At 40.2% G+C, this 26,356-nt stretch overlaps 1 protein-coding gene across 13 annotated transcripts in view; it reads left to right on the forward strand.

Moving 5' to 3' along the window:
• Positions 1-26,356, forward strand: part of ERC2 (ELKS/RAB6-interacting/CAST family member 2) — a 971,398-nt gene that overhangs the window by 26,367 nt on the left and 918,675 nt on the right. For all 13 annotated transcript variants that reach the window (XR_011483727.1, XR_011483728.1, XR_011483729.1 and 10 more), the window contains exon 2: positions 12,468-13,264. Coding sequence is in view for 10 of the 13 variants with exons in the window: in XM_070455889.1 (XP_070311990.1) it covers positions 12,608-13,264 (657 nt within the window). In the remaining 3 variants the exon portion in view is untranslated. The remainder of the gene's footprint in view (positions 1-12,467; positions 13,265-26,356) is intronic.

Genomic DNA, 26,356 nt, shown 5'->3' on the forward strand with positions numbered 1-26,356 from the left:
ACATATGTCTCTTCCTTTTTGGATTTCCTTCGCATTTAGGTCACCACAGAACACTGAGTGGAGTTCCCTGAGCTATACAGTAGGTTCTCGTTAGTTATCTATTTTATGCGTAGTGTCAATAGTGTATATATGTCGATCCCAATCTCTGAATTTCCCCCCTCCTGCTCCTTGATATCCATACATTTGTTCTCTACATCTGTGCCTCTATTAGTGTTTAGAAAGAAGGTGTTTTTGACAGTTTACAAGAAAGCTCAATGATTGGGCCTATCTTGGCTTCATAATAGTATTTAAAACAATAAGATCTTAACTGCTACCTCATTTTCTGTAAAGTATTTATAGGTGGTTGGAAAAGCATAGAAATGATTTTCCTGAAGTCAGTAAAGGGTAATAGGAGTCCTTGCATTATTGATTACTGAGTAACATTGATCTTGCTGTTTCTCAGAGGTTCATTTTAGAGAACTGAAAAAAAAAAAAAGGATAGATGAGAATTAGGAGATGACACCAAAAAAAACCCCGAGTGTCAAAACAAGTACCTAAAAATATATCAGGAGACTTAAACACATCTGGGCTGAGGGATTTGGAAATGACTCAGAACAGGAAGGAATCACAAGACTTAGGAGGACTTGACAACCATGGGGATTTGCCTTTGCTTTACCTTGTCAGTTCAGTTCAGTGGTTCAGTCGTGTCTGACTCTTTGTGACCCCATGGACTGCAACACGCCTGGCTTCTCTGTCCATCAGTGACTCCCGGAGCTTGCTCAAACTCATGTGCATTAAGTTGGTGATGCCATCCAACCTTCTTGTGTTCTGTAGTCTCCATCTCCTCCTGCCTTCAATCTTTCCCAGCATCAGGGTCTTTCCCAAAGAGTCAGTTCTTCGCAAAGGTGACCAAAGTATTGGAGTTTCAGTTTCAGCATCAGTCCTTCCAATGAATATTCAAGACTGATTTCCTTAAAGATTGACTGATTTGATCTCCTTGCAGTCCAAGAGACTCTTAAGAGTCTTCTTCAATACCACAGTTCAAAAGCATCAATTCTCTGGTGCTCAGTTTTCTGAGGACCATACTCCACATCCATACATGACTACTGGACAATCCATAGCTTTGACTAGATGGACCTTTGTTGGCAAAGTAATGTCTCTGCTTTTTAATATGCTGTACAGGTTGGTCACAGCTCTTCTTCCAAGGAGCAAGTGTCTTTTTTTTTTTTTTTTCCATTTATTTTTATTAGTTGGAGGCTAATTACTTCACAACATTTCAGTGGGTTTTGTCATACATTGACATGAATCAGCCATGGAGTTACATGTATTCCCCACCCCGATACCCCCTCCCGCCTCCCTCTCCACCTGATTCCTCGGGGTCTTCCCAGTGCACCAGGCCCAAGCACTTGTCTCATGCATCCAACCTGGGCTGGTGATCTGTTTCACTATAGATAATATACATGCTGTTCTTTCGAAACATCCCACCCTCGCCTTCTCCCACAGAGTCCAAAAGTCTGTTTTTTACATCTGTGTCTCTTTCTGTTCTGCATATAAGGTTATCATTACCATCTTTCTAAATTCCATATATGTGTTAGGATGCTGTAATGTTCTTTATCTTTCTGGCTTACTTCACTCTGTATAATGGGCTCCAGTTTCATCCATCTCATTAGAACTGATTCAAATGAATTCTTTTTAATGGCTGAGTAATATTCCATGGTGTATATGTACCACAGCTTCCTCATCCATTCATCTGCTGATGGGCATCTAGGTTGCTTCTATGTCCTGGCTATTATAAACAGTGCTGCAATGAACATTGGGGTGCACGTGTCCCTTTCAGATCTGGTTTCCTCGGTGTGTATGCCCAAAAGTGGTATTGCTAGGTCATATGGCAGTTCTATTTCCAGTTTTTTAAGAAATCTCCACACTGTTTTCCATAGTGGCTGTACTAGTTTGCATTCCCACCAACAGTGTAAGAGGGTTCCCTTTTCTCCACACCTTCCCCAGCATTTACTGCTTGTAGACTTTTGGATAGCAGCCATCCTGACTGGCGTGTAATGGTACCTCATTGTGGTTTTGATTTGCATTTCTCTGATAATGAGTGATGTTGAGCATCTTTTCATGTGTTTGTTAGCCATCTGTATGTCTTCTTTGGAGAAATGTCTGTTTAGTTCTTTGATTTGACCCATTTTTTGATTGGGTCATTTATTTTTCTGGAATTGAGCTGCAGGAGTTGCTTGTATATTTTTGAGATTAATCCTTTGTCTGTTGCTTCATTTGCTATTATTTTCTCCCAATCTGAGGGCTGTCTTTTCACCTTGATTATAGTTTCCTTTGTTGTACAAAAGCTTTTAAGTTTCATTAGGTCCCATTTGTTTATTTTTGCTGTTATTTCCAATATTCTGGGAGGTGGGTCATAGAGGATCCTGCTGTGATTTATGTCAGAGAGGGTTTTGCCTATGTTCTCCTCTAGGAGTTTTATAGTTTCTGGTCTTACATTTAGATCTTTAATCCATTTTGAGTTTATTTTTGTGTATGGTGTTAGAAAGTGTTCTAGTTTCATTCTTTTACAAGTGGTTGACCAGTTTTCCCAGCACCACTTGTTAAAGAGGTTGTCTTTTTTCCATTGTATATCCTTGCCTCCTTTGTCAAAGATAAGGTGTCCATAGGTTCGTGGATTTATCTCTGGGCTTCCTATTCTGTTCCATTGACCTATATTTCTGTCTTTGTGCCAGTACCATACTGTCTTGATGACTGTGGCTTTGTAGTATAGTCTGAAGTCAGGCAGGTTGATTCCTCCAGTTCCATTCTTCTTCCTCAAGATTACTTTGGCTATTTGAGGTTTTTTGTATTTCCATACAAATTGTGAAATTATTTGTTCTAGTTCTGTGAAAAATACCGTTGGTAGCTTGATAGGGATTGCATTGAATCTATAGATTGCTTTGGGTAGAATAGCCATTTTGACAATATTGATTCTTCCAATCCATGAACACGGTATGTTTCTCCATCTGTTTGTGTCCTCTTTGATTTCTTTCGTCAGTGTTTTATAGTTTTCTATGTATAGGTCTTTTGTTTCTTTAGGTAGATATACTCCTAAGTATTTTATTCTTTTTGTTGCAATGGTGAATGGTATTGTTTCCTTAATTTCTCTTTCTGTTTTCTCATTGTTAGTGTATAGGAATGCAAGGGATTTCTCTGTGTTAATTTTATATCCTGCCACTTTACTATATTCATTGATTAGCTCTAGTAATTTTCTGGTAGAGTCTTTAGGGTTTTCTATGTAGAGGATCATGTCATCTGCAAACAGTGAGAGTTTCACTTCTTCTTTTCCTATCTGGATTCCTTTTACTTCTTTTTCCACTCTGATTGCTGTGGCCAAAACTTCCAACACTATGTTGAATAGTAGTGGTGAGAGTGGGCACCCTTGTCTTGTTCCTGATTTCAGGGGAAATGCTTTCAATTTTTCACCATTGAGGGTGATGCTTGCTGTGGGTTTGTCATATATAGCTTTTATTATGTTGAGGTATGTTCTTTCTATTCCTGCTTTCTGGAGAGTTTTAATCATAAATGAGTGTTGAATTTTGTCAAAGACTTTCTCTGCATCTATTGAGATAATCATATGGTTTTTATCTTTCAATTTGTTAATGTGGTGTATTACATTGATTGATTTGCAGATATTAAAGAATCCTGAGCAAGTGTCTTTTAATTTCATGGCTGCAGTAACCATCTGCAGTGATTTTGGAGCCCAAGACAATAAAGTCTGTCATTGTTTCCATTGTTTCTCCATCTCTTTGCCATGAAGTGATGGGACCAGATGCCATGATCTTCATTTTTTGAATGTTGAGTTTTAAGTCAGTTTTTTTACTCTCCTCTTTCACTTTCATCAAGAGGCTCTATAGTTCCTCTTCGCTTTCTGCCATAAGGGTGGTGTCATCTGCACATCTGAGGTTATTGATATTTCCCTCGGCAATCTTGTTTCCAGCTTGTGCTTCATCCAGCCCAGCATTTTGCATGATGTATTCTGCATATAAGTTAAATAAGCAGGGTGACAATGTACAGCCTTGACGTACTCCTTTCCCATTTGGAACCAGTCCATTATTTGATGTCTGATTCTAACTGTTGCTTCTTGACCTGCATACAGATTTCTCAGGAGACAGGTCAGGTAGTCTGGTATTCCCTTCTCCTGAAGAATTTTCCACAGTTTATTGTGATCCACACAGTCAAAGGCTTTGGCATAGTCAATAAAGCAGAAGTAGATGTTTTTCTGGAACTCTCTTGCTTTTGTGATGTTCCATTGGATGCTGGCAATTTAATCTCTGGTTCCTCTGCCTTTTGTAAATCCAGCTTGAACATCTGGAAGTTCTCGGTTCATGTACTATTGAAGCCTGGGGATGGTCTTAATCCCTCTCTCCTGTATAATGTCAGGAACCTGAACCTCCATCCATAGTTCATCAGGCACTCTGTATGTCAGATCTAGTCCCTTAAATCTATTTCTCACTTCCAGTGTATAATCATAATGGATTTGATTTAGGTCATACCTGAATGGTCTAGTGGTTTTCCCTACTTTCTTCAATTTAAGTCTGAATTTGGCAATAGGAAGTCCCTGGTCTGAGCCACAGGCAGCTCCTTGTCTTGTTTTTGCTGACTGTATAGAGTCTCTCCATCTTTGGCTGCAAACAATATAATCAATCTGATTTCGGTATTGACCATCTGGTGATGTCCATGTGTAGCATCATCTCTTGTGTTGTTGGAAGAGTGTGTTTGCTATGACCAGCGTGTTCTCTTGGCAAAACTCTGTTAGCCTTTGACCTGCTTTGTTTTTCACTCCAAGGCCAAATTTCCCTGTTACTCCGGGTCTTTCTTGACTTCCTACTTTTGCATTCCAGTCTCCTATGATGAAAATGACATCTTTTTTTTCTTTTGGGTGTTAGTTCTAGAAGGTCTTTTAGGTTTTCATAGCCGCATTCAACTTAAGCTTCTTCAGCATTAGTGGTTGGGGCATAGACTTGTATTACTGTGATATTGAATAGTTTGTCTTAGAAACAAACAGAGATCATTCTGTTGTTTTTTGTGATTGCACCCAAGTACTGTGTTTCAGACTTTTTTGTTGACTATGAGGGCTACTCCATTTCTTCTAAGGGATTTTTGCCCACAGTAGTAGATATAGTGGTCATCTAAATTAAATTCGCCCATTCCAGTACATTTTAGTTCACCGATTGCTAAAATGTCGATGTCCACTCTTGCCACCTCCTGTTTGACTACTTCGAATTTACCTTGTCAACTGGGCCTTCCTGTCATCTGCGGAATCTGCACTGCTCTGTGTGCTTTGGAGTCAGTAGTGAAATGGTTCCAGGAAGCCATCCTGCTCTTTGTAAATTTGGTGGAAGAGACTAATTCCAAAATAAAGTATTGGGCTTAGGTTGCTAATTAAAATTTACTGTTAAGAAAGAGATGTATAGGGGTAAAAAGTATTATTCTGTTACCATTTTAATGTTCTCTGGAGTTCCTGTTTGGTTTGATGAGTTGTGTGGTATTATACAAAATGCTTCTTGTCTGTTGTGACCTTGATGTAAGAAACATCAACTGATTTCCTCACTTCTTACATGCACTGCCTGCTGATGACTGATTTGTGTTCTTTTTGCAATTTTCATTTCTTTGTTGTGTGAAAAATAAACACAGAATTATATTAATTTCTTGTGCTAGAGGGTTAAAACTCCAAACAGTCATTAGCTTGGTCCTCTGTATTTCTCAAGAGGTCGTTTCTGAGACTTTTGGGTCAGTTTCATGTCTACGCCCTTCAAGCAGTGCCTAATTCCTGTCACCATCTTCCCCTCAAACTTCGTTAGATCTGAGATGAAGAAAATGTTGAGAAGGTCTCCTCTAAAGTATAAACTTACCATAGACAGGAGCTGTGTCTGTTTCAATCACTGCTTTATCCTCAGCTTTCAAGAGTGGGAATTAAGCTGATGCTTAAAATATAATTATTGCATGAATAAAGTGGAATGTTCAGTGAATTCAGGTATTTGGAAGGGAAAAGGGATTCTCTTGTCACATAAATTTGGTAATTTATTTATATCTTACATTCTCAATTTTTAAAATTTATTTAAAAAATTGTTTTGCCTGTACTGTGTGGCATGGTGGATCTTAGTTCTCTGACAAGGGGTCAAATGTGTACCCTCTACTGTGGAAGCAGGGAGCTGTAACCACTTGTCTGGCAGGGAAGCCCCTCAGTTTTGAAATAGTCACAATACAGCTTGGTGTCCTAAAGTGTCTGAGACACCTTGGTGTACAATCAAAGCCCCATTAAGCCTTGTTTATCTGAACAGGCAAGTGCTGTTGAAGAGCATTGGCCTAAAGCAGAGCTAGTGTAGCACATTAATGGTGCTTAACAAATACTTCTTCAGGTGTATTTACTGAGTATGTGGTGACCCTAAGTTGGGTAATTCAGAGACTTTTAGCAGCCTCAAGAGAAGATGGCTTCTGTTCTGTGTTGAGAGTAAAGACTAGAGGCTGTGAAGGAAAAATATCCAAGGGTGAGAGAGTCTGAGTGTAAATTGTGTTAACATTTCTGAAGGGAATTTTGATGTGGGTATCAAGAGCCTTTAAATTTCAATCTTGTAATTTTACTTCTAGAACTTTATCCTAGGGGAGTAATAAGAGATATAGGCAAAGCTTTCCCTATCAGAATACTGACTGAAATATTTTAAAATTTTAAAAAGAAATTACCTAAGTGTCCCAGTGAGCCAACTCATTGGAAAAGACTCTAATGCTGGGAAAGATTGAAGGTAAAAGGAGAAGGGGATGGCAGAGAATGAGATGATTAGATGGCATCACATACTCAGTGGGCATGAATTTGAGCAAATTTTGGGAGATAGTGGAAGACAGGGGAGTTTGGTGTGCTGCAGTCCATGGGGTTGCAGAGCCGGCCATGACTTAGTGACTGAACGACAACAACGTATCCCAGCGTGTCTCATAATAGGTGGTTAGGTGAGGAAATGATGGGATAGCCATTCAGTGAAACACTAAGTGCCTATTTCAGTTCTTTTACCATGTAAAAATAACCAAAACCCTTCAAGCTCAGAGGGCTTTAAACAATAGTGAATTATTTCCTGGCACTCTGTGGATTGACTGAGTGGTCCTTCAAGTTGCACATGATGTTGGCTGTCACTCATGCACTGATTTCAGATGGCAGCTGGTCTGGGCTGGAAGGTCCGAGGTGGCTGTCTTAACAGTCCGGCCTCTTAGCGCTGGCTGTTGGCTGGGATACTTTTGCTTTCCTTGTCATGATCTCTCTCTCCATGTGGTATCTCATCTTCCTGGGCCTTTCTGTGTTGTTTCTTTTTCCAGTAGGATAGCTTGAACCTTACAACTCTGCTTTTGAAGAGAGCAAAATCAGAAGCTGTTGGGCCTCTTCAAGGCTAGGCCCAGAGCTGGAACAGTGTCACTTCTGCAGCATTTGAATACAATATGAATTTTATCTGAAATTATATAAATACACGCAATAGGAATTGGAAACAACATCATGAAGGTTGTCTATGAAGGACAACATTGAGAGTGTTTTCATTTTCTTCTGTATACATATGTGAATTTAAATTTTTCTATAAATTTTTATTAGCTGTTTTAAAAATTAAGGCAACTAATCATTTATTGGGCCATTCAGGAAGTCTTGGCAAGTCTTGGTTTCAAAGGTTAGGAGATATATATGTTATATTCTGTGATCCCAATGCCATAAAATCAAGACCACAAAGTTTTAGCCCAAAACATCTATCTACTTTGACATTTAAATGTATCCTGAATATTTCCTAGAATAGAAAAAATTTCAAAAGAAAAACAGCAAGCTGTTTACAGAAGGATTTTATGCATAAAACATCTAGCCAGTATGCGTAATCTTATATGCATTTGTCTGAAAACATGACTGAAGATAAATGAACCTTTACTGCAAAATGGCAAATGTAACAAAAATAAACACATAGGAAATAGAAATTACTATTAAGGATAAAGAGATATTGATGAAATGGGAGACAAACTATAGTAAAATGTGTCAGTGGAACATAGACAAGCATTTGTCATATTGTCATCAAGAGAAACAGAAAAATATAAGCAATATTGTGGATGTGATGGAGACATAATTTGAAGAGATTTTAAAGTTTTGAAGGAAGAATTATATAGAACAATACTAGGAAGAATGAGGAGAAGGCAATGGCACCCCACTCCAGTATTCTCGCCTGGAAAATCCCATGGACGGAGGAGTCTGGTAGGCTGCAGTCCATGGGGTCGCCAAGAGCACAACTCAGCGACTTCACTTTCACTTTTCACTTTCATGCATTGGAGAAGGAAATGGCAACCCACTCCAGTGTTCTTGCCTGGAGAATCCCATGGACGGGGGAGCCTGGTGGGCTGCTGTCTATGGGGTCGCACAGAGTCGGACACGACTGAAGTGACTTAGCAATACAACAGACTGTTCCTGAGGAAATATTTTAATGATCATTGACACAAAATAGGTAACAAATCTGAATAGATCAGTGAGCATAGTAAAAAGTGAAAAGATAACAACTAAGCTGATATAATTTTATGGGTATGTTCTACCAAACATTTCAAGAATAGAGAAGTTTCATATTATGCTAACTGAGACTATATGAAAAATGGAAAACTTCTCAATCCATTCTATGACACTAAACTGCTGATACTAAATGTAGAAAAAGAGCATTCAAATATTTAAATAAAGAAACATTAATTCAAACAAGTTAATATATCTGTGCATGTTATATGTTATGTGTGTGTTGTATGTGTTTCTAAAAGGAGGAAATCCACTTTTTGTTTGTTGGTGGTTGCAATTCTCCAGAGCCTTGGCCAGCTGGACTGGTAATGTTACTGAAGATTAAATCTGTGTGGGTGTAAATTTTACTGAATTTGGATTGGGACTTCAAATGTAGCTAGAGACCTTAGAAATGTCAGCCTCTAGACACAAGAGAAGATAGAGAAGGACAAGTTAGATTTTATTACTTCTTCTTGGAAGATAATATCTGTAAGTGGTGGCTTAGCTAGGGCCTAAGTTCTAAGCATAGCAAAAATAACAATTAATTTAACTATTGGAAATATAGAAGGAAACATATTATTTTCTTAAGTTGATAGTAGTGATACTTACGTTAAGAGAAAAGAAAGCTCTCAAATAGATAGCCTAACTTTATACCTCAGGGAACTGGAAAAAGCACAAACTAACCTCCAAGTTACTAGGAGGAGGAAAATAACAAAGATCAGAGTTGAAATAAATAGAAACTGAAAAAGACAATGGAAAATGTATTGTAGAAAATTGAGAACATGCAAATAAACAAAAGGAAGAAAATGAAAACCATTTGAATCCAATCACTGTTAACACTTTAATGTGTATTGTTCCAGTCTTCTCGGCAAGTTAGTGTGTATGCATATATATTTTAAAATGTGAATCGACCATAAATTTGTTTTTAGTACCTACCTACCCCCCACTACTAGTATGTCATGAACATCTTTCTATCTCATTAAATATTCATGTACTGGTCACATTATTCTAACTTCTGTCTGTCTCCGTCTCATCCTTTATGTAACTGAATTCCTATTGTTGGGCCTGTTGCTGCTGCTGCTGCTAAGTTGCTTCAGTCGTGTCCGACTCTGTGCAACCCCATAGATGGCAGCCCGCCAGAGATCTGCTGACTCACCTTTTTATAAAAGCAACAGATTACTCGTGCAAAACGTTTAGGTACAAAATGATTTTTGTATGTTTTCAAGGAAAACAAAATTAAGCTTTGAGCAACATAGAGATTTGAAAGTAAGTTCACTAGTTAGAAACAGGTGTGTAATTCTTTGGAGGGACTTTTTAGGGAAAGAAGAAGCCTGTGTGCAAAGTATTTCTTTATGCTATATGTGAGGACTCTCTTGGGCATAAATGACAGATACTCTGATTAGAACTGACTGTAGCAAAAAAGGATATTTATTGGTGAATGTATCACTGTCTGTTGCCTTAGTAATGGTCCAAAACAACCAGCCACAAAACATCAGTGGCATACTGAGACATTTTTGTGTTGTCTATGAGTGTATGGGGCCTTCTGGATCTCAAGTGGACTTGCTCATGCACCTGTGGTCAGCCGCTGGTTGGCTAGGCGACTCTGCTGATCTTGGCTGGGCTGCTCAAGTGTCTTGGGGTTGGTTGGCTATTGACTAGCAGAAAACTTCCCTGGTAGCTCAGACAGTAAAGCGTCTGCCTACAATGTGGGAGATCCTGGTTCAATCCCTGGGTTGGGAAGATCTCCTGGAGAAGGAAATGGCAACTCACTGCAGTACTCTTGCCTGGAAAATCCCATGGATGGAGGAGCCTGGTAGGCTACAGTCCATGGGATTGCAAAGAGTTGGACACGACTGAGCAACTTCACTCACTTACTCACAGGACATCTTGACTCTGTGTTTCTCATCTTTCAGCAGGCTAGAGTGGGCATGTTCTAATTTCTGTGACAGAAGAAAATGAACAAGAGGGTAAACACATAAGTGCTATTGCAGGCTTCACATTTACTATCACCTTTTTGACCAAAGCAAGTCACATGACTGAACCCAGAGTCAGATTGGGAGGGCACAGCCAAGGACTCAGCTAGAGGAAGGGTATAGAGTTGGGACAACTAATGTAGTCTGCCTGGCATGTGTAGCTATAATGGCCTAGGGATAGAGGTAGCTTCAGTAACTGCTGGGTGCAGAGTACCAGATGATATCACCTGGTTTGATTTCACACTGTTCAAAGATTGGCTCTGCTTTCCTTTGCATTAGCTTCACTCTCAGGAAAGCAGTTTCCACATGGTAGTACTCATAAACTCTATCTTGAAAGCAAATAATTCTAGCTGGAAAAGAGTTTATCTTTCCCAGTTATTTCAGCAAAAGTCATGATATGGGCTGATTTTGAAACACTGTGGGTCACATGCCCATTCCTAAACCAGCTTTCATGTCTGGGGGGTGGAATGTGATGATCAGCCAGGTCTGGGTCATGTTCTTACCACTGGCATCCTCCAGGATAGAGTAAAGAGAGTCAGCCTTACCTAAACCTAATGAATTGTGGGTAGAGATTTGGAAATAATTTCTCTGAGAAAAATGGAGAGTATTACCAGAAAGTGGAGGGGGGTGGTGGGGAGTGGAGGGAGAATGAATGATATGCAGGTAAAATAAAAGATGACTTCTATAATGCTATCAATGTACTTATCTCACTGATACTACCAACAAAAACTATTTATTGACTATTATGTGCTAGTTATCAAACTGGGTGTTTTAAGAACATTATCTTACATATTTCTTACAGTACTGATTTAGGTAATTTTACCCACATTTTATGGATCAGAGAAAGGAAGCACATAGCAGATAGTTTGCCACAGTCACTCAGCTTGTCAGTGTTAGAGTGGATATTTGAACCTCAGTTGGCCTCTCTCCAAAACTCCGTGGTCTCCATGTCTAAAAGCTGAAGAAAAAGAAAGCACACTAAACACACCCTAAGAGCAAGAACAGGAAGCCAAGATGCGCCCATTAAGACCATTTGGATCTTAACACTAGAGGATAATCACAATCTTGTAGACCTGGCTACATAAATCTGCCCCAAAGTACTTGCGTTACCATGAAGTGAAGTGTTAGTTGCTCAGTCATGTAGGACTCTTTGTGACCCCGTGGACTGTAGCCTGCCAGGCTCCTCCACCCAAGGAATTCTCCAGGCAAAAATACTGGTGTGGGTAACCATTCCCTTCTCCAGGAGATCTCTCCATGAGAGAGACGGGACTGTGATTTTCTCCAGTGAGAGCGTTTAGGATTTGGCAGTATGTATAGGAGACTTGTTGGTTTGAGTCACCTCTTTTCTAACTTCAAGATGGCCAATAGATTCCAACTCATGTGTTAAATATCAGTTGGTAAACTGTTTAGAATGGTGTGCTGATAAGAGTCCTGAATTTAGTGGGAAAGAAGATTGTGATGGATTAGTGATGTCCACAATGGGTACAGGAAGGGAGGTGACAACCTGTTTGACTATTGGTTGACATTCTTGGAAACAAGATATCAGAGTCACTGTCAGGCCACTTGTATATGAGGGTCATGTGCCTAAGATGGAGTATTTTATAGTTAAGATCTCTATGATACAGAATTCTATGGTGATTTTTCTGGAGGCCCCAACTATCACTTAGCACAGACCAAAATGCAGTTTCATTTTCCTAAGGAAAAATGAGCTGCTTTTTTGCTCTAAGAACTTTTGACCTTGCTTTGGTGCATGATGGGGGAAATTTACAAAATGTTTAAATGTAGTTAGTAAAGTTTGAGGTCATTGCTATTTTTAAATAAACATGGGTGTGACTCTTTATTATCTATCATTCTCATCATCAATCTATCATCTATACATATACACACACACACACATACACACATATTCTTGAAATATCATGCTGTTAATGGTCAGAGTTCTAAATAAATTTATTTTTGATTTCTTTCCCCTCATTTTTCAGATCTTTGTTTGGATGCATTTTCCAGTACAGACTATGAAAAGAATGCAGTGAAAATTCTGGCCAACGGTGGAAACATTGGCTTAATCTCCAACTTAATATAGCATTCCTTCTCTTCTGTAGCACCTCATAAGAAAAGAAAAATGTATGGAAGTGCAAGAACAATCACGAATCTGGAAGGTAGCCCTTCCAGATCCCCTCGTTTGCCACGGTCTCCTCGTCTGGGCCACCGAAGAACGAGTAGTGGGGGAGGTGGAGGAACAGGCAAGACTCTGTCCATGGAGAACATCCAGTCCCTCAATGCAGCCTATGCTACATCTGGACCCATGTATCTGAGCGATCATGAGGGGGTGGCCTCAACAACTTACCCAAAGGGCACTATGACTCTGGGAAGGGCCACAAATCGAGCTGTATATGGAGGCCGAGTCACAGCTATGGGGAGTAGTCCCAATATTGCCTCTGCTGGACTTTCCCACACAGACGTCCTTTCATACACGGATCAGCATGGTGGTCTGACCAGCTCATCCCATCACCACCACCACCAGGTCCCTTCCATGTTGAGGCAGGTAAGAGATAGCACCATGTTAGACCTTCAAGCCCAGCTCAAGGAACTTCAGAGAGAGAATGACCTCCTACGAAAAGAGCTCGACATCAAGGATAGCAAGTTGGGATCTTCCATGAACAGTATCAAGACCTTCTGGAGTCCTGAGCTCAAGAAGGAGAGAGTCTTGAGGAAAGAAGAGGCAGCTCGGATGTCTGTCCTCAAGGAGCAGATGAGGGTTTCCCATGAAGAAAATCAGGTAGGTTATGACTCATGTCAATGTTTTCAGCCTTGGTTTCTCACTGAGTAGTCGATGCTTTGCAGATGGTACCACGGCCTGTACAGGAGAAAGTTTGGCATCATCAAGAAACCTATGGCTTAGTACATGTTTTGATGTGAAGACTACAAGAGGGCATAGAAAAGACAAAGTTACAGCTTGTGATCTGCTTATTTGCCAATAACCCTTTCACATTGTTGCAGAAGAGGGGGAACCACACCTCACTGGCTAACTTTTATACTTGGTTAATTTTGTTTTCTTTTTCAGTAGTCCCAAAAGCAGCTCAGATGTGCTTCCCCCTGAATAGAAGATTTTTTTTTTGTAAAAGTAGACACTTTAACAACAACATTTAGAGGGCTACATCTGACTGGCGAATTGATTTTTTTTTTTTTGTATGCATTCAGCAACATTATTTCCTTCTAGAATGAGGGAAGTTGGTTCACTAAATAGTAAACTGAAAAATATTAAATGGGATTGGAGAGGATGGATTCGATATTATGTTAGAGAAATATGATAAATTTTAACCTAGTCTTTTTACCTTTATTCATTCAGTATTAATTAAGCATCTAACTATGTGCAGGGCACATTCTTACCCTTTTTTGGTCCATCGTCCATTTCATAGCAAGATTAGTTTTCCCAGTGTCTACTTGTAGTTACACCATTCCCCTGCTTTAAAGCCGTCAATAATTACTCGTTGCCTCCAGAATGAAGTATACTTCTAACTAAGTCTATAGCACATTCTCCTGGAATGCCTAAGCCTGCCTTTGCAATCTTATCTCATACCACCTCCTTCTACATCTGTGCTCCCTACACTCACATAAGTTCAGTTCAGTCTCTCAGTCATGTCTGACTCTTTGCAACCCCATGGACTGTAGCACGCCAGGCCTCCCTGTCCATTGCCAACTCCCGGAAGGTACTGAAACTCATGTCCATTGAGTTGGTGATGCCATCCAACCATCTCATCCTCTGTTGTACCCTTTTTCTCCTGCCTTCAATCTTTCCCGGCATCAGCGTCTTTTCCAATGAGTCAGTTCTCATCAGGTGGCCAGAGTATTGGAGTTTCAGCTTCAGCACCAGTCCTTCCAATGAATATTCAGGACTGATTTCCTTTAAGATGGACTGGTTGGATATCCTTGCAGTCCAAGGGACTCTCAAGAGTCTTCTCCAATACCACAGTTCAAAAGCATCAATTCTTCGGCACTCAGCTTTCTTTATAGTCCAACTCTCACATCCATACGTGACTACTGGAAAAACCATAGCTTTAACTAGATGGACCTTTGTTGGCAAAATAATGTCTCTGCTTTTTAATATGATGTCTAGGTTGGCCATAACTTTTTTTCCAAGGAGTAAGCGTCTTTTAATTTCATGGCTGCAGTCACTGTCTGCAGTGATTTTGGAGCCCAAGAAAGGAAAGTCTGTCACTGTTTCCCCATCTATTTGCCATGAAGTGATGGGACCAGATGCCATGATCTTAGTTTTCTGAATGTTGAGTTTTAAGCCAACTTTTTCACTCTCCTCTTTCACTTCATCAAAAGGCTCTTTAGTTCTTCTTCACTTTCTGCCATAAGGGTGGTGTCATCTGCGTATCTGAGGTTGTTGATATTTCTCCCAGCAATCTTGATTCCAGCTTGTGCTTCCTCCAGCCCAGCATTTCTCATGATGTACTCTGCATATAAGTTAAATAAGCAGGGTGACAATATACAGCCTTGACGTACTCCTTTCCCGATTTGGAACCAGTCTGTTGTTCCACGTCCAGTTCTAACTGTTGCTTCCTGACCTGCATACAGATTTCTCAAGAGGCAGGTCAGGTGGTTTGGTATTCCCATCTCTTGAAGAATTTTCCAGAGTTTGTTGCTCCCTATGCTACCACATGGGAATTCCTGCACATACTCAAGATTTCTGTTCTCTTCCATTAGTGGCCTTCTCAGCATCCCCTCTCCTTGTCTCTGTCTATTCAGTCCCAGCTAGTTTCCATTTTCAAATCCTACCTACATTGTGTGTGCTAAGTTGCTTCAGTTGTGTTCAAATCTTTGCAACCCAATGAACTGTCAGGCTCCTCCTCTGTCAGTGGGATTCTCCAGGCAAGAATACTGGAGTGGGTTGCTATGTCCCCCTCCAGGGGATCTTCCTAACCCAGGAATTGAACCACTGTCTCTTATGTCTCCCGCATTGGCTGGTGGGTTCTTTACCACTAGCGCCACCTGGGAAACCTACCTACACTGTGAGGCTCATGTATATGCTGTTGTTCACAGGGGCTCAGGAGTAATAATGCCTTGGATTAAGTCCCAGCCTCACTTCTTATTACCAGTGAGATAAATGCTAAGAGATGGGGAGTAGAGTGTTGTGCTATTTGGCTGGAAAAAATTCTCAAATGTCATTTAACTTTCTGTAGAAGCTGAAGGTAATTCTAACTTGGTTGCACTAGTGATTCTCTGATACTTGGTCTTGATGCTGGCCTAATGAAGCTGTCTGCCTTTCTGGGGATCATCTGCTGACCTCCTATACGTTTCCTTGCCTGCTGCGCTGTTGGAGTCCACGTGTTCAAAGAAACATTTCTGATCTGTTTGAGAATCTCCTCTTCATTCTCCTGTGTGTGGAAAGCAGTCATCTTATCCCTTTGATTATCTGACAGAGCCTCTGCTGGTTTTCAGATGTGGAAATGTGATTTTTAGTTGGAACAGAAAGCTTTGTTCTTCATTCCTAAATGAAATCAGTGCCCTTCACTATCATTTCTGCCTTTCCTTTTTTATGACTTTGCTGTTAGATGAAGTTCTATTACTACTATGTGCCTTTCCTCAGTTCTGTACTGATTTTCTTCCTTTTTTAGTTGCTTTGGAAAATGGTTAAAGCAATTTAGGAACTTACTTTTTTCGTATGATTTTATCATTAATTTATTTGAGCACAGATTACCTGCTTATACATGTATGTATATCTATTAATGACATGATGTGCTAGTGTGCTAATATGTTATGTGTCTTCTATAAGGTTCACAAAGAATTAGCATGGAAGAGACAAAATAAAATTATTTATTAAAGTAAATTTTAATGACACACAAAACCTTTTTGTTTTTACTAAAAATATTTTAAGCCTTGTCTATTTTGTAAGGCATGGTTTAGTTTCAAGCAGGTAATATCCACAATTCCACTTAACTGTTCCATTTTGCCTTAAGCCAGAAGCAAGTGAATATTTGAGGGTGCTCCCATTACCTTTCCCTTGTTCTGGGACCTACTATAATTGCATGTTACCATGGTTTCTGTGGGTGACATATGACTATGCAACATATGACCCAGCGAAAGCCCCAGTATTAACCTGTTAGCAAACTATAATTATTTTCTTGTAAAAGATTTATATATTTTTAATTGGAGAATAATTGTTTTACAATATTGTGTTGGTTTCCGCCATATATCACATGAATCAGCCATAGGTATACATGTGTCCCCTCCCTCTTGCTTTTTTTTTAGATTAAAAATATAAAAGGGGGATAAGCATGGAGATTTTGAAAATTACTTGCAATATGAGGTAGTGTTACAAAATAAAGAATATAAAGACTGACAAAAAGCAAGTTATTAATAAAAAATTGAACGTCTTCCCCCCACCCCCTTGGAAGTATATCAGGATCCCTTTTAGGGGTATATGAATACCTGTTGGTCAGAATAGGATAGATCCTGCTGCAGTGCTCACTAGACCTCAAATCTCAGTGACTTAACACATCAGAGATTTACTTCTTATTTACCTGAAGTATGAAGCAGGTCAAGTGACTCTTCAGGGCAGCTCTCTCCAGGCAGTGACTCAGGATCCAGGTTTTCTGCATCTTGGCACATGGCTTCCAGAATTGCTGCAGCAGACGAAGAGAGTGCCTGGAGCTGGCACACTGGCTCTGCAGTTCCTTGGGCTGGAAGTGACACAAATTCAAAGGACTGTGAGGTATAGTCCTCTTTCCCAGGAAGGAGAGAAGAGTCAGATATGAGGGGACACTAAAAATGTTTACCAGTGTTGTTTTTATGTTTCTCAAAAAGTGGAGCTAGATGAAATAAAGTTTGGAGAACAGTCCAGACTTCTGCCATTGCTTCTGTTTCTATTATTGCTGCTACTGCAGCCAGTAGACTTCTTTTGGGAGCTCACTATGTACTAGGCATTGTGCTTAGAGCTTTGCATGCATTATCATGTTTAATGTTTGCATTAGTCATTTGAGGTAGGTGCTAGACTTTTTTTCATTTTACAGATTAAAAATAAATGTAGAGAGAATAAGCAGCTTGCCCAAGTTCACACAGCTGGTAAGTGACTGAGCTGGACTGAGTGACTTAAGGCTTTAGCCTCTTTTATGCCAACATCTAAGATCTTAATTTATGCTTACTACCTCATTCTAGGATCACTGAGCTGTGAATAGAATCCTACTGTAATAGAAAAATCATACTTATACATTAGATGAAAAAAATGAATAGTTTTGATAGAGTGATTCAGAATGTAATTTAGTTTAATTAGGATTTTATTGTTAACTAGGAATTTATTTCTTTTTTTCCACAATTGTTTAGGTTTTCTACCACTCACTATTTACCACAATTTATTATATTTTCCCTTTAGAGGAAAAAAAATCACAGAACCTTTTTCTATATGGAAGAAAAGAATGTAAAAGAGATAAGAAACTACAATCAAGTGTTCTTTATCCACAACAATCAGAGACTGCATCTACAAATGTAGTTCTATCACAGGGTGTTTGGATAGTAGCATTTTACTAACCTAAGTTCAGGTGATTGAAAATGATTTGAATTGTGCTATGTGCATAGAAATAGGAAGTAGGTCCATTATAGAGGAGGTGAGGAAGCTTGAATGCTCTTGTATATTGAATTTATAGTTCTGTGAATTTAATGATCACCAGCATAGACCTTTTAGCCTCATGCAGTTATTACAGAAGGCTCCCATTCACCAACTCCTTCATAGTGTGTTCTGAGGTCTTTGTGGTTCTGTCGTAGGAAGCCGAACCCAACTCCCGATCTAAGGGAGGATGTTGAACACACTCTCTGTATTGAAGAAAGTACAGGCCTTAGAGCCGACGGACAGGTGGTTGTGACAAAATATCTTATGAGTGAAGTATAGACACTCAGGTTGCTGGATGGATGTTTCACCCCAGGCTCCCTTTCCATTCATACTTCCTTGATTCTCTCCAAGGCCCTATGTCTCAGGCATAGATCTGCATGTATAGAAATACATTTGAGATACTAAGAGTTGCAGTACTGACATTTGGAATCTTTGTTTTGTTTGTTGAAACTAGAGTGCATGGATGTAAAGTTATCCTTATGCTATCACTTGTGCTTTTTGCTTCGTGATGTATTTTCCTGAATGAAGGAAGAGTGAGATGGAGTCTCATGCTCTCATTGTCACACCTATAGAGTGATTTGGATAGAAGTGAGAAGAAAAGATTTAGAATGAATGTTAGGCTGCCACTTGAGATAGCCCGTTTTTGATTTTTAATGGCCTGTGAGTTTCAAGTGGATATTGAGAATGCAGCTACGTACGGGGAAGTTAAGTGACCCATTTTTTTTTTTTTCCTATAAGATTATATAGTTGCCTTTTCTTTACAACTCCTTTCTATTTACCTGTGTGATGGAGATGAGAGAGAGAAAACGTGGTAGAGAATACATTTTCAGAAAGTTCATAAGGACTTACATCTTGCAGTTTTGTGCATATAAGTTATTGGCCTTTTATATACCTGAATTTTTTATGCTAATATTAACTTTGTATTTTTAATGGATTATTTTTCCAAACTAGGTATTCATAAAGTGATTTTTAGACATTTTCCTATTCTGTGCATGGCTAGTCAAGGATCTGCATGAATATAAATAGCATCCGACCCTGGGAGATTGTACTAGATCTAATATTTACCCATCTCATGGGTGCTGAAGTGGGACAAGGTCATTGGGAAATGTAACCTAAGAAGTGTAAGTAAACCTGTCTGGGGAATGTTATGGCTTTTAAGTGGTGGTTATGTGATAATTTCTATTTCTGGCTTAACACAAAAGAAAGTGATCTACTCTCAATCAATATTCATATGGGTTTCTGATGGGATTTTGAGCTAGTTTCACATATGATTTATTGATTCTCATTTTGAGCCTGTAACTTGAAAAGGTCGAGATGGATCACATTTCCGTGTTTCTTTTATTATTATTTTTTTCTTTTATTTATATAACTGCAGGGCCATCTCAACAGAGGTCATTCAACTCTGTTCTAAATATTCATTTCACTGTGAGTGTCCAGATACAAAGAGTTGTACCAGTTGGAAATGGGTGATGGAATTAACTCTATCTCCTGCTAGGAAAGTGGTGAAGCAGCTGCTTTGTGAAGGGGTGGCCATTGACAGTTAAATGCAGCTGCAGTCACCTTGAGTACTGAATGTTTGTGAGATCAAGGGCTTATTCCTGGAGAGTAGGGTCCCATCAGTTTTGTGGGTGGGACTTAAATATATTCACTCCTCAGACCTGTCTTATCCCTATGTCTTCTTTCTATTATTCTGAAATCCATGGATCCCCCAAAGCCCAGTTTCCAAAGTGTGTTAAGGGAAATTACACTTTCCAAAGGGAATTTTCTGGCCAAATAAGCTTAAGACACAACATAGGAGATGCTCCTCTCCTAGAAATTTGTAATGTTGTATGTTTTGGATTGGATTGTGTCCCACCCTGAGAAAAGATATGTTGGAGTCTTAATCCCCAATGCCTCAGAATATGACTTTATAAGGTCTTTACAGAGACAGTCAAGTTAAAGTGAGGTCATGAGGATGGGTCTAGTCCAGTATGACTGGTGTCCTTACTGAAAGGGGAAATTTGGACACAGACATAGACATGCAGAGAGAGAAGACCATGGGGAGAGACAGGGTGAAGATGGCATCTATAAGCCAAAGAGATAGGCCTGCAACAGGTCCTTCCTTCACAGTCTTCAGAAGGAAGAGACCTGCTGACACCTTAATCTTGAACTTCTAGCCTCCAGAATTGTGAGACAATATATTTCTGTTGTTTGAACCACCTAGTTTCTGGGACTTCATTTGGCAGCCCTAGGAGACTAATTAACACAACATATCAGCATGTGAAATACTCTGACTCATGCAGTTAAAAAGACTTAGTAAACTTGCTTAACCTAGCAATTTCCCAAACTTACTTGACCATGAAACTTACCTTAAAACTGTATTAGGCAGCTAGTGCTGCAGCAATAAGCCATGTATAACAAGCCATCCCCAAACTTACTAGCTTAAAGAGATAAGCATTTACCTTTCCCTTATATATCTACAGATTGACTGCAACTTAGTTGGGCAGGTCCGAACTCTGAGCACCAGGTTCTAGGCTGAAAGTGGGGTTCAGGTATGTTCTGCGTGTTTCCATATTCTCTTTGGAACAAGCAGCTATTCAGGTCTTTTATCTTGTGGATCACAGATGGCAAGTGTCCAGGCAAATCACATAAACACATTTTAAAGCCTCTATTTGCATCATGTCCACTAATATTCTGTTGCCTAATGCATGTTATGTGGTCAAGCCCAAAGCCAGGGGGTCAGGGAAATATATTCCCTGTAAAGCAGAAAGGGAGTGCAGTGAATATATACATATGTGTGTGTGTGTGTGTGTGTGTGTGTGTGTGTACGTGTGTGTATTTTGTCTGACATATACATAATATGTGTGTGTGTATATATGTGTGTGTGTGTGTGTGTGTATATATATATATATATATAAAACTATCTGTCAGAAATGATAAATAATCCTAAAACTGAGGGTATAAAGGTCACAGTTTGGGAAAGGCTACTTCAAGAGCAGCTCTAGAATCAGGACATTAAAGTTGGAGACTGTAAAGAGGATGAGCCATTTGTTGTGGTCAAAGGTTCCTTCAGTGGCTAGTCCTTCTAATATCCTAATGATGTCTGGTAAATGGCTCACTTTCAGACTTCTCCTCTTCTTCCTCAAGTAACTGGCCAATGTAACCCAAGTGGAAATCTGGGAGGTTCTGGAAAAACTTGTATTTTCCTGATAAACAAGTAAATGTCACCAGCAATTCTCCTTCCCCCTTCTTTCTGCCCTGAGTGTCAATATGTTGCCTGTTAGTAACCATGGAAGGAAGGATGAGAAAAGCACAGAGACATATGTCTTGCCATCTCTCAGCAGTTTCACCAGCAGCAGTGGCCTGCCTCCAGACTTCTCGTCATGTGAGAAAATAACCCCTAGTTGTTTAAGTCACTCCTGGTTGGGTATCCTGTTGCTTGTAGCTCAGTACCTTTCTAGCTGATAAAACGTAGAAAATCGGAATTGATAACTATTATTCTAATTTTGGGGGCTTCCACTGGGAAAATTTTGTGGCCAGAGGAGCCTGGAGGGCTACAGTTGACGGGATCGCAGAGTCAGACACGACTTAGCACACACATACACATTCTAATTATCTCCAGTCATGATACCCATTGGGCTTCCCTTGTAGCTCAGTTGGTAAAGAATCTGCCTGCAGTGCAGGAGACCCGGGTTTGATCCCTGGGTTGGGAACATTCCCTGGAGAATGAAATGGCGACCCACTCCAGCATCCTTGCTTGGAAAATCTCATGGACAGAGGAGCCTGGTGGGCCACAGACCATAGGGTTGCAAAGAGTCGGACATGACTGAAGTGACTGGGCACGCATGCGCAGAGAAATTGCAGGAAGACTCAGGTGTGGAGATTGTGATTGACTGGATGCAGGGCCTCAAACTGTAGCAGGACTTTGCTTTGTTTCTGGTTCTCAGTATCTGCCTCTACATGTGAGCCTTAGTTTCTCCTTCATGAGGTGGGTCACAGTCGAAGAGATAAGAGATCCCTGTATCTTCACTTATCATTTAGAAAATTTATGGAAGGACTTTAGTCCTGCCTTTTTATATTCTTCCTTCAGGACTTAGTGAATGTGTGTGGTGGAAAGGGACAGGTATGTGAGAAGGGGTTACTGTGACTGATGACCTGTTAGAACTACATGCATTGGAAGAGGAGCAATGCTCTAAAAGAATTGAGATGAAGGGCAAAAGGATGCTCTAGGACAAAAACAGGTGTCCAGTTGCACTGTCCTTACTCTCTTTTGCCAAATGTTTTAAGGGCTTGTGAGTCGTATCAAGAGGGCTTCCCAGGTGGCTCACTGGTAAAGAATCTGCCTGCCAAGCAGGAGACTTGGGTTCAGTCCCTGGGTCAGGAAGATCCCCTGGAGGAGGAAATGGCAGCCCATCCAGTATTCTTGCCTGGGAAGTCCCATGGACAGAGGAGCCTGGTGGGCTAGAGTTGATGGGGTCACAAAGAGTCGGACACAACTTAGCGACTGAAAAGCAGTTGCAGCAAGTTGTTTCGAGAGCTCTGAGAAATGAAGAAGTCAGTCATGTGTCATATCTGTGTGTAAGTTTTTTCACTTTAACTCTGATTTGAAGTGAGTGTATGTATTTTGCCCACTTTATATAGCCACATGGATTTAGAACTAGGCAATATGAGCTAGTTTTTAGCACCACAGCATACCTTGGAATACTGAATCTTAGAAGAAAAAAATATTTCATCTTCCTTGTCTTGAAATCATCTTTCTCAGCTCTACAGAGAATTGTAGCTTTTGTCTACCTTTCCAGAAAGGTGGAAAAACTTTGGTTCAGACTTAGGCAATGACCTACTTAGATTGAAGCCACAGTCGTAAATGTCTTTCTTGGGTAGGTGAAAACTTCCTTTGGTCCTGAAGATAGATGAGATGGCACAGATCCAAGACTTGATTTCTTTGTTTGCTGGAATGTAGGAGAATGATTTGAAGTGAACTATACAGCTTTGTTACAGATGTCAGCTGATTTTTGCCTTAGTAATCTCTTGCAGTCAGCTCTAGGATCAGCCATATGCACTGCATTAGTAGCTTTACAGATTTTTATTCCCAGGTTTTCTTATGAAAAACTTGGCTAATGGGAGAAAAATAAACACTCTTGTATGCTAGACCTTGGGAAAATTAAATGACTTCCATCTTCTGTTTTCTCTCTGGATCACTTTATTTTGGCAATGGGATAGCAACAGCACACTATCAACCAAAGAAAACATTTTGGAATATTTTAATGAATAGATTATTTTAATCTCACTTGTGCCAAAGGCACTTATGGAAACCAAACTCTGGGAGGGAAAGGCAGAGGGAGTGGTCACCCCCAAAGCATTCACTGCCTAATAAAATTCCCTATAGAAAACATCCTCAGTGCATTTTAAGAAGCAAGTCTATGTTGACAGGAGAAAAAGTACCAGAGTGATTTTATCAGCCAAAGCAGATGGGTTGTGAACCTGGCCTCCTCTGGCCAGAGTGCAATTTTAGTTTCTATAATTAGTTGCAGGTGGAGCTCTTGTGTTCTTGTTTTGGAGTCCACTGACATCTGTGTGCAAATTCCCACCATCCCCAGTTGGCATTTGGACTCAATAAGTGGTTTGGCTTTGCAGGAGTAGAGAAAATTATAAATCTATTTCACACACACACACAGATAAAGCTGCTCTAAAGGTCAGGCTCTGAAAGCTGTAGAAAGCATTTCCAAAAGTTTGAGAAGTAGGTTTTAGGCAGAATGTGGGCAAGCAGCCAAGAACTAGAGCAGACTGACACACAGAATTCTGGCACGTGCAGTGTTTTCTCTGTTTTTCTGTGAAGCTAGCATTTGATTGTTATCTTGGAAGTGATGAGCAGCCATTTTGTTTTTTTTCAGTAGGAATATTCTGGAGCAAAGACGTATTGACTGACACTGCTACTTTGTTGTTTAGTCGCTAAGTCATGTCCGACTCTTTGAAGCCCCATGGACTGTGGCACACCAGGCTCCTCTGTCTTTCACTATCTCCTGGAATTTGCTCAGATTCATATCCATTGAGTTGATGATGCTATCTAACTATTCCATCCCCTGCCGCCCTCTTCTCCTTTTGCCTTTAATCTTTCCAAGCATCAGAGTCCTTTCCAATGGCGGCTCTTCCCATTGGAAAGAGGTGGCCATCAGGTGGCCAAAGTATTGGAGCTTCAACTTCAACATTGGTCCTTCCAGTGAATATTCAGGGTTGATTTCCTTTAGGATTGACTGCTTTGATCTTTTTGCAGCTGAAGGGACTCTCAAGAGTCTTCTCCAGCAGTACATTTGGAGAGCGTCAATTCTTCGCCACTTAGCCGTCTTTCACATCCTTACCTACTTTCACATCTTACCTACCGTCTTTCACATCCTACTGGAAAAACTGTATGCTTGGTTTTTGACTATACTTCTTGTCTTATAAATGCTTAACTGGGCTTGAATTGTCTGACTTGGCACTATACATTGATCAAATTAACTTAGTGGTTCTGAACTGGGGGCAACCTTGCCCCCGAGAGGACATTTGACAACGTCTGAAGACATTTGTTTGTTGCAGCTGGGTGGGCTCTACTCCTGGCATCTAGTGGGTAGAGGCCAGGGATGCCAGTTCACATCCTACAGTGCACTAGACTATCCCCCCCCCCCCCCATTCTCTGCTAACAGTGTCAAAGGAGGCAAGGTTGAGAAGCCCTGAGTTGATTGGTAGTTAGTATATCTTCATTTTTCTTGATAGTTTCCCTATACTCAGTTCATTCACTTTGTGAAGTGATCAGAATGTATACATTTATGTAAAAATAATGATATAAAAGTTAAAACTTGATTCATCATTGCATAGGAAATAATTGTGAATGATGTCTTAAAAAAAAAACAAAAAACCAAAAAACCTTGACCTGAACAAAACCTTGAATCTTCAAATACCTTGAATTCTTTTTTTTTTTTTTTACAAGTAGACATTTGGTAAATAGAGATCAATCTCATAAGGAAATGGACAACCCTTTAAAGGGAATGAAATTTATTTTTTAAACTGAGTTTTTATGGTACGTTTGTTTTTATCTCACATTGATCTTAGATGTAGGGGAAATAAGCATTTTTGAGCTCCTGTTATGTACCAGGAACTTACTAGTTGCTTTCCATGTGTGTGAGCTCAACAGCCCTGCAAGACATGTGGCATCCCCATTTTATAAATGAGAAACAAGCCACAGAGAGATTAAGTGGTCTGCCTGAGGTCTCACCACCATTCAGGAGAGCTGGGATTTGAATCTCAGGCATGCCTAGATTCAAAACTGGTTTCTTTCAATTGTCTCGAAAGGGAAAACAACAACAGATTTGCTTGAAAACCAGGGAATTTGGTGCTGACATGGAAGACCTAATATGGAGTGTGAGTAGTAGCGTGCTGGCTGACAGTATCTTAAGGATATTGTCAAGGAGGTGTGCAGAAAAGGTGGAAAGCAATAATGAGGAAGGGAGCATGTTGCTGGGAGCAACAGGGCATAGAGGGCAAGCAGGAAGGAGCAAAAGCATTCTTGCCAAGTGAATGAGCAGAGGAGAATGTCAAAGGAACACTTCTACCTTGGAAACCCATCCAGAAGGATGAGAGGAAGCAACTCCAGGACTGGCTAGAAAATTAAAACCACAGGTGGCAAAAGAATGAGACAGATTATCTCTCAGGATGCTCATTAAAGGCCTAACAGATCCTTTAAGGTGGTTTTAACTTTGACAAATTCACTGGGCCCACAAGAGCAGAACTACAGGGCTGGGGAAGCTTACTAAGACTGAGCAGGACAGCCAAGTGTCTTGGTGGGCTGGAATTGAGTTAGTTGGAAAATGAGCAGGAATAAGGACAAAGTCAGTCTCTTGCTCTCTGATTTCTCTCTCTCCTCTTTTGAATCCTAGTTTTATATGTTGCATGTGAAACAGTGACCAATAAAGGAAAGCATCCATGTCTTCTCCGTTTAGGTGTTCAACAGACACTGCTTAGTTCCTCTATTTCAAATTCAGAGAAACAAGAATCTTTTTGGCCCTATTTGAATCCAGAGCCTGTTCTCGATCCATCAGCTGTGGCCAAAGGAGTCATGGGATCTGTGCTCCCCTTCCCTTGCTCCATCCCCAGAAGAACTATGGAGAGTCTCTTTGAGAAAGGCCATGATGGGTAGATTCTCTACTGGGGAGTCTGTGGGTCAGGTGATAAGGAGGAAAGGACAGCTATTCCTGGGAAATATGTCTGTGCAGTGTATAATTGGGAGCTTGCCTTATTTCATTTATG

This window comes from Odocoileus virginianus, chromosome 26, assembly GCF_023699985.2.
Source record: "Odocoileus virginianus isolate 20LAN1187 ecotype Illinois chromosome 26, Ovbor_1.2, whole genome shotgun sequence".
Classification (NCBI taxonomy): domain Eukaryota; kingdom Metazoa; phylum Chordata; class Mammalia; order Artiodactyla; family Cervidae; genus Odocoileus; species Odocoileus virginianus.